The sequence below is a fragment of the Halichoerus grypus genome, chromosome 2 (genome assembly GCF_964656455.1).
Source record: "Halichoerus grypus chromosome 2, mHalGry1.hap1.1, whole genome shotgun sequence".
Classification (NCBI taxonomy): domain Eukaryota; kingdom Metazoa; phylum Chordata; class Mammalia; order Carnivora; family Phocidae; genus Halichoerus; species Halichoerus grypus.
The window spans coordinates 118,639,404-118,648,579 of record NC_135713.1 but is presented as its reverse complement, the minus strand read 5'-3'; the positions used below and the strand labels follow the sequence as shown (position 1 = coordinate 118,648,579).

At 41.1% G+C, this 9,176-nt stretch overlaps 1 protein-coding gene across 1 annotated transcript; it reads left to right on the top strand.

Annotated features, from left to right (window-relative positions):
* The first annotated feature begins 6,068 nt into the window (after positions 1–6,068).
* PCDHB1 (protocadherin beta 1) lies at positions 6,069–8,525 on the top strand. Its single transcript, XM_036123201.2, has one exon. The coding sequence runs from the start codon at positions 6,069–6,071 to the stop codon at positions 8,523–8,525; it is 2,457 nt and encodes an 818-aa protein (XP_035979094.2).
* Positions 8,526–9,176: the final 651 nt, after the last annotated feature.

Here is a 9,176-nt window from a genome sequence, read left to right as displayed (position 1 = left end):
CAATCTTCAACAAATGGTTCTGCAACACATGCTAAAAAAAAAAAAGAATCTAGACATAGACCTTATACCCTTCACAAAAATTATCTCAAAAAAGGAAAAAAGGGGGCACCTGGGTGGCTCAGTTGGTTGAGCTTCTGACTCTTAATTTCAGCTCAGATCATGATCTTGGGGTTGTGAGATCAAGCCCCACATCAGGCTCTGTGCTGAGTGTGGAGCCTGCTTAGGATTCTCTTTCTCCCTCTCTCTCTGCCCCTCCCCACCCATGCATGCATGTGCTTTCTCTCTCTCTCTCTCTAAAAAAAAAAAAAAAAAAAAAAAAAGGAAAAAAGACCTAAATATAAACACAAAATTATAATACTTATAGAAGATAACATAGGAGGAAATCTAGATGATCTTGGGTGTGGAGATAAATTTTTAGATATTATACCAAAGGTATGGCCCATGAAAGAAATAATTGATTAGCTCGACTTCATTAAAATAAAAAATTTCAGGGTTCCTTGGTGGTTCAGTCAGTTGGACATCCTATTCTTGGTTTTGGCTCAGGTGGTGATCTCAGGATCTTGGGAATTGAGTCCTGCGTCAGGCTCCTTGCTCAGCGGGGAGTCTGCTTCAGGATTCTCTCTCTCTCTCTCTCTCCTTCTGCCTCTCTCTTTGTCTCTCTCACTCTCTCTCTCTCCCCTTCTGCCCTCTCTCTCCCTCTCAAATGAATAGATAAATATTTAAAAAATTAAATTAAATTAAAAATTTCTCATCTGCGAAAGACACTTTCAAGAGAACAAAAACACAAGGCACAAATTGGGAGAAAATATTTGCAAGAGACATATCTGATAAATGACCATGGTTCATATATATTCAAAATATATAAAAAATTTGTAAAACTCAGCAATAAGAAAACAAACAACCCAGCTAAAAAATGAGTCAAAAACCTTAACAGACACTTCACCTATATAAAGATAAAGATGGCAAATAAACATATGAAAAGATGCTCCGCATCATATGTCATCAAGAAAATACAAATTAAAACAACAATGAGATACTACTACGTACCTATTATAATGACCAAAATCCACAACACTGAAAACACCAAATGCTGATGAACACATGGAACAACAGGGACTCTTATTCATTGTTTGTGGGAATGCAAAATAGTACAACCACTTTGGAAGGTAGTTTGGCAGTTTCTTACAAAACTATACATTCTCTTTACCATATGATCCAACAATCATGCTCCTTGGTATATACCCAAAGGAGGTGAAAACATGTCAACACAAAAACCTGAACATGGGTGTTTATACAGCTTAATTCATTATTGACCAAACTTGGAAGCAACCAAAGACATAACTAAAGGACATCTTGGTTTCTTCCAAGTTTTAGCAATTATGAATAGAGCTCTTCTAAACATCTGTGTGCAGAGCTTTGCATGGACATAAGTTTTCATCTCCTTTGGGTAAATAACAGGGAGAACGATTGTTGGATCTTATGGTAAAAGTAACATATAATTTAAGATTTAGGTAATAAATAAATATATTGCTAGTGTTGGGAAGCAAAGATTCTCACTTTGGTACAAGGCTAGTATAAATACGAGTTGGGGGTGGAAAGGAAGAAACCTGTGCTAATGAATTAAAAATATAAGTACTATGATTACATATATGTAAGTATTTGTGTATACACACACTTATAAGATATAAGTACAGGTATGTACTAATTCAGGCAAGTATCACCCATGGATGTTGGGAAACACTGAGCAATTGTTTTGGAAACAGCATATTCACATAGTTTTGAAGCATCTCTCCACAGATAACTAATTAATTATGAAAATAATTAAAAAGGTACCTTTCCAGTTGAGAAATTTGATGTAAGATGTTTTATAACCAAATGATCAAACTTAATATCACCCATAATGGGATAAATGACATTATATACCTCCTGGTGTAATGCGTTGAAAAGGATACAAGATCACCTGTGTGGTATTGGTGTAAAAATATTTCATCTGAATCTAATCATGAAGACACGATAAAAATTCCAAATTGAGGAATATGCGTAAAATGATTTTTTTAGATTTATTTATTTATTTGACACAGAGAGAAAGAGAGCTCAAGCAGGGGGAGCGGCAGGCAGAGGAAGAGGAGAAGCAGACTCCCCACTGAGTAGAGCCTGACATGGGACTCAATCCCAGGACCCTGGGATCAGGATCTGAGCCAAAGGCAGACACTTAACTGACTGAGCCACCCAGGTGCCCCTCTTTTTTTTTTTTTTAAGATTTCATTTATTTATTTGACAGAGAAAGCACAAGCAGGGGAAGTGGCAGGCAGAGGGAGGGAGAAAAGCTTCTCTACCTGCTTCTCTCTCTCACTCTCCCTCTGTGCTCTCTCTTTCTCTCTCTCAAATAAATAAATAAAATCTTTTAAAAAAAATGCTTTCTTTAAACTGTTGCAGTGTAAAGGAAAACTGGGAAAACATGACAATTAAATGCAGTGTGCAATCCTCGATTGTGTTCTGGGTTTTTAAAAACAACCACAAAAGGCAATATTGGAACAATTGAGGAAGTTAGAATATGGAATATATATTACGTATTAGTATTGTATTCATGTTAAATTTCCCGAGTGTGATAATTGTATTTTGAAGTTGTGTGGGAGAATGCCCCTGTTCCTAAGAGGTACATGTTGAGATATTTAGGGATGATATGTCATAATGCCTGCAACTAACTCATAACAAAATTAAATGTTTATGTATTGCATCCGTCAGCTATTGTCACATGAAACAGTGTAACAAAACACCTCAAAACTTAGTAACCCAAAACATTAATTACCACTCATGCATATGGGGGTCAGCAGATTTAGGCTGAGATTAGCTGTGCTTGACTTCAGTAGGCAGGCTGTGTCCAGTGCTGTTCCATCCTCATCCTTGGGTCAGTGGACTATACAGAGAGTGTTCTTCTCAAGGTGGCAGAAGAGCAAGAGGGCAAGCCCAATTATTATAGCACATTTCATGCCACAACTTAGTTTATTCTGTGTATTAGTTTCTAGGACTGCCGTAACAAATTACCACAAACTGGGAGTCCTAAAAAATATAATTTTTTTAATATTTAAAATGTATGGCTTTGGGTTGAATTATTTGAAAATTGATTGTATTAAGACTTTCTCAGTGCTGCCTGTAGTTAATAACATTGTATTGTATATTTGAAAATTGCTAAGAGAACAGATCTTAAAAGTTCTCATCAGGGCAGGTGGGTGGAGAGATGAGTGAAATCGGTGTTGGGGACTAAGGAGTGCACGTGTTGTGATGCATATACCTGAAACTCCTATACTGCTGTTAACCATACTGGAATTAAAATAAATTTTAAAAAGTTCGCATCACAAGAAAAAATATTGCAACTCCACGTGGTCATAGATGCTAACTAGACTTACTCTGGTGATCATTTCATAATATATACAAATATCAAATCATTATGTTGTACACCTGAAACTAATATAATGTTATATGTCAATTATATCTCAGTTTTTAAAAAGAGTCCCTAAGATGCCATAAACTTCTGCATAATGTGTGAATCACTGGGAGAAATACCTCATTTTAAATAAAAAACTCTGTAGACATATATTGACTTAAAATAAACATGTCTCATTCTCTCACTTATGATATTCAGGGCTCCTATTCAGAATATAAGAAGAGCTACAAATCAGTAGAAAAAAGGTAAATGATCCAACGGAAAAAAAATGGGCAAGAGACCTGAACAACCCTCCCCCCACCCAAAGGATAACCAGGTGACTAAAGATAAATTAAACAGTGTCCTACCTCATCAATAATTAATCATCAGAGAAATGCAATTAAACCCACCCTGAGATAGTAAGAATGGTTAAACTTTAAAAAGATGAGTAATGCTAGGTGTTGGTAAGAATTTGAACAACTGGAGGTCACACTGCTGATCAGAGTATAAATTGGTACAACCCCTTAGCAGTTTGGCAGTAGGAAGGAAAGTGGAAAAGAACATACCCCATGACACCAGTGCCTCCTCTGAGTATCTGCCCCCTCATCCAAAATATGTATACATGTGACATATACAAGGGCATACTGCTATGAACAGTAGCAGTTCTCAATAGAATGGGTAAATGAGTTTTGCTATATTCATACTGAAAAAGACAAAAGCAGTTATCTGACAGCTAGCAGCTGACCTGATACTCCAAGCTGGGCCAGCTTGAACAAAAACAATTTCATAGAACACCAACATTACACAAGGCCAGTCTGTGACTGTGATGGATCAAAGAGCGCACCATAATCATGTCTAAACATGGACAAAAAAGAACACTGTCCAATCCACAAACAATGATCCAATATCTCTCTATCCTGGCTGATATGTCAGTCACAGCTTGTTGGCCAGTCACAGCTTTACCTCCTCCTTTCTCTTACTTTCTACCTAAGAATTATTAATACACCCAATCATAGTATCAACTCCATTTCTGACAGCATCCCATCCAGAGCAAAGTCCTGCTTCACCGCCCCCCCCCAATCACCTTGCACAAGATTAAATACCCTAAGTCGTTTCTAACCTCCTACTGAGATGTCTTATGATTCTCTGGGGTGTGTAGTCTCCCTTGTTCCAATAAGTCAGAAAATACAACTCTGTTTAACTACAGGTGTGTTCCTGATGCTCTGTGGCCCAAGGATACTGACAACACTCTGAAATTCTACACAGGAATGGAATGAATGAATGAGAATAAACACAACACTGAGTTAAATAATGAAGGAAAGAAACTAGATTCAAAAGATGACCCACTATAAATGTTATGGTTTTATTTTTTACCGTAGTAAAAAATATTACCTTCCATACACTTTATTGTATATACTTTGATATACAGTTTTTTAAAGAGACAAAATTAAGCTGTTTAGGGATGCACACTTAAGCCAAATGTTAAGATTTGTAATGGAGATTGAGAGATCCATCTTTTTTTTGAGGTGGCTTATCATTCTTAAACCTTCTGTGATCCTATGATTGTAAAAGAAACTCTGAACAAATATCTCCCAAATTTCTATCAGGTTATTTTCAATATATGTAAGTAGTCTCTTATTTCCTTTCAAATCCAAAGCCAAACATCTTCATTTCATTTATCCACCATGTTATCTGGGAAACAGAATAATATACTGATTAACAGCATGGACTCTGGAGTCAGACAAAATTAAATTGAATTCCTTCTCTAATATTTATTCAGTAGGAGGTCTTGGGAGAGTGATGTAACATATCCAGTCTCAGTTTCTTTGTCTGTAAAAAAAGAAATACTAATGTGTGCTTCATAGAGTTGTTGCAAGTATTAAATTAAATAATGCGGATAAACAACAGTGTACCAGCACTATATAGAAATCATACCCAGTAAATAGTACTGCCATCATAATCTTAAGTGCCAAGCCAACTGCTTCCTGGGCGTTTGAGAGTTCTGGGAAAGGAATGGATTTGTGCAAATCGGGAGCCTAGTTGGTCAGTTACCCTATCAATGTACCTACTGGACACCAGGTTCCTGAAGGAAACATCTGTCTGTCCCCTTTCTTTTTCCTGCTGATCACTTTCTCCAATTCCCCGCCCCTCGCCGCCATCCATTTGGCTCCAGGATCTTTTTGCCTTTCCCTTGATCTCAGGGCGGACTGTGTGGAGTATGCAAAGTAGCTTGTTTACTCCTCGCTGTTTGCCGGTTGCTGCAGCGGCCCCAGCCGGCTCGCAGATTGAGTAAGCTTCAGCTTGAGTGAGTATCCTCATTGGCTTCTTAATTCCCAAGGATTTTTTTTCTGAAAGGGACTTAAAGGGCGAGTCAGCCGTTGCTTTGGCAACAACTTTCATCCTCTACCTAATCTCCGGAATGAGAACATACCTATTAATACACTGGATAGACTGGGGAGTTGAGTTGCTCAATGCAAATTTTCTTTCAAGTGCAAAACAGCTTACCGGGAGCGGCAAGCCCTTGGTGGCGCTGCGGTTAGAGACGAGCGAAGCTGAGCGCAGCAGTTGCAGGAACCTGTGGGCGGAAAAGTGAAGTATATCCGCAACAGGTGGTGGTTGCTGCAGACTGCGCGTGCGAGAACGGATGGCGGCGGCGCACAGAAAACCCCTGCAGAGCAGGCAAGTAGGCTCTCTTCTTTTTTTGTTGTGCGTATCTATGGGGAGTGCGGCCACCATCCGCTATTCAGTGGCGGAAGAGATGGAGAGCGGTTCGTTTGTGGCTAATGTGGCTAAGGACCTGGGGCTGGAGGTAGGGAAGCTGGCTGCGCGCGGGGCGCGGCTGGTTGCCGAAGGCAACAAACTGCATTTCCGGCTCCACCGCAAGACAGGGGATCTGTTCGTGAAGGAGAAACTGGATAGGGAGTCACTGTGCGGCAAAACGGACCCGTGTGTTCTGCACTTTGAAATAGTCCTGGTGGAGCCGCTGCAGTCCTTTCGTGTCGAGGTCAGGGTATTTGATATCAACGACAATGCCCCGATGTTCCTGAACAAGGAGCCGCTTTTAAAGATTCCGGAGAGCACGCCCCTGGGTTCACGTTTTCCTCTGCAGAGCGCCCAGGATCTGGACGTGGGCCTCAATGGTCTTCAAAACTACACCTTGAGCCCCAACGCGTATTTCCACCTGCATACCCGCTTTCGCAGCCATGGGCCCAAATATGCCGAGCTGGTCCTGGATAAGCCCCTGGACAGAGAGGAGCAACCTGAAGTCAACTTGACAATTACGGCGGTGGACGGCGGGTCCCCACCCAAGTCTGGCATCGCCCACATCCGCGTGGAGGTTCTGGACGTCAATGACCACGTGCCTCAGTTCTCTAGGCTGGTGTACCGCGCTCAGGTACCGGAAAATAGCGCCAACGGTTCACTGGTGGCCACTGCGAGTGCCACAGACCTGGACGAGGGCTCCAACAAGGAAATAACTTATTCCTTAGCTCAAAACCCAGAAGCAATTCTCCAGACGTTTCAGATTGACTCTCACACTGGAGAGGTTCGACTGAGAGGGCCCCTAGATTTTGAAGCGGTTGAAACATACGATATTGACATTCAAGCCACCGACGGAGGGGGCCTCTCTGCCCACAGCAAAGTCCTGGTGGAAGTAGTGGATGTTAATGACAATCCCCCTGAGGTGACAGTCTCCTCTGTGTCCAGCCCTCTCCCTGAGGACTCCCCACTACAAACCGTAGTGGCCCTTTTCTCTATTCGAGACAGGGACGTTCGGGTGGGAGGAAAAATCACCTGCTTCCTCAGAGAAGATCTTCCTTTTGCAGTCAAACCAACTTTCCGGAATTCTTACTCACTGGTTACTGACAGAGGCTTGGATCGGGAAGAGGTTTCAGGCTACAATATCACCGTCGTTGCCATGGATACTGGGCCACCCAGTCTGTTCACAGAAACTGTGATTGAGGTGTTAATATCTGACATTAATGACAATCCCCCAATATTTCAGGAAGACTCCTACATTTTGACTGTTCGAGAAAACAACAGCCCAGCAATTTTTATTGGCAAAGTTCATGCTGAGGATCTAGATTTGGGTGAGAATGCCCAAGTAACATATACTCTGCTGCCTCCACAAAGTGGAGATTTATCAGTCTTTGCTTACATCTCCATAAATTCAGACAACGGGAAGCTCTATGCACTGAGAACCATGGATTATGAGGCCATTCAAAATTTTCAGTTTGTGGTAAAGGCAACTGATGGGGGCTTCCTGTCACTGAGTAGCCAGGTTACTGTAAGAGTGGTTGTTCTGGATGACAATGACAACCGCCCAATGATCTTGTACCCACTGCAGAATGGCACCTTGCCCTGCAATGACCTGGTGCCCAGGTCTGCAGATGCAGGCTACCTGGTGACCAAGGTAGTGGCTGTGGATGGTGACTCAGGTCAGAATTCTTGGCTTTCATATCATCTCCTTAAGGCCACTGACCCTGGGTTATTCTCTGTTCAACAACAAAATGGGGAAATCCGTACATTGCGGCAGATATCTGAGAGAGACCCCATGATTCAGAAACTGATCGTTCTTGTTCAGGATCATGGCCAACCAGCTCTTTCCACTACGGCCTCACTCAACATCTTGCTGGTAGATGGTTTTTCTGAACCCTATCTGCAGTTCCGGGATCCTTCCAAGAATCCTACAAGGGTAAATCCATCCACTAAATATTTGGTCATTTCTCTGGCTGTGCTTTCCTTTCTATTTCTCCTCTCCGTCACAGTGATCTTTGTTATACACATCTACCAGAAGGTTAAATATAGAGAAAAGTTCACAGTTCAAGAGCATTTCTATGATGACTGTAATTTCCCTAACAACCTGGTACAAGGAGGGGCCAATGGATCGTTATCTCAGCCCTGTCCCTATGAGATGTGCTCAGTCACTGGCACCAGTAATAGTGAGCTTCGGTTTCTTAAGCGCTTTATGCCCAACTTCCCCTTCCCCCATGGCACTGGAGAGGCAAAAACAGAGGCTGGCTCCAATTTACCACCAGATTCTGATAGGAATAGGTCTCGGGGGTCAGAGGACCATGGCCGAGTACCTGACTACTGTATGTAGCTCTTACTCATGAGCTATATGTAGCCATTATTTATGTCTCCCCCAAAAGTTCATTAGTCCTGGCCCTGGAAATGCTTAGTTCCATAGAGATATCCCGTTGCCTTTAAATTATTTTCCAGCAGACAGTTACACATGTATAGGGACAAAAACTAGGTTCTAGTTTTGATGCATCAGGAAGCAATTAGATTTGAGAAGCAGAAATATAGTTTATCATCACTCAGAAATTTTAGATTTTTGCCTCTCAGTATGTGGAGATCATCTTTGACTCAACATCTTGCATGCCGTTGTTCGTAACAATGCAAATGCCTGGTGAATGGTGGTTCTCATAGATAATCAGGTGAAAGGAAAGGTAAAGCAAAAAAAGGATTGCCTTATTTTGAGAAGGTGAATAAGGGCAGATATAAGACTAAAGAGATTCAGTTCAGGAATGTTTCCCAAAATTAAGTTACAGGTGATTTCTTAATGGCTGTTTAGGGTCTTAGGCAAGTCTCAAATCTCTCTTTTACACAGAAGTCTATTCCATTCCTTATCAGAAAGCAGTTATTTGAATGTGGGGAATGAAAGGTAGATGAGGGAAAAAATAAATTAGGTTTACTGTAGTTAACAAGTGCTAACACACAACTATAAAATAAAAAGATATTAAGGAAAAAA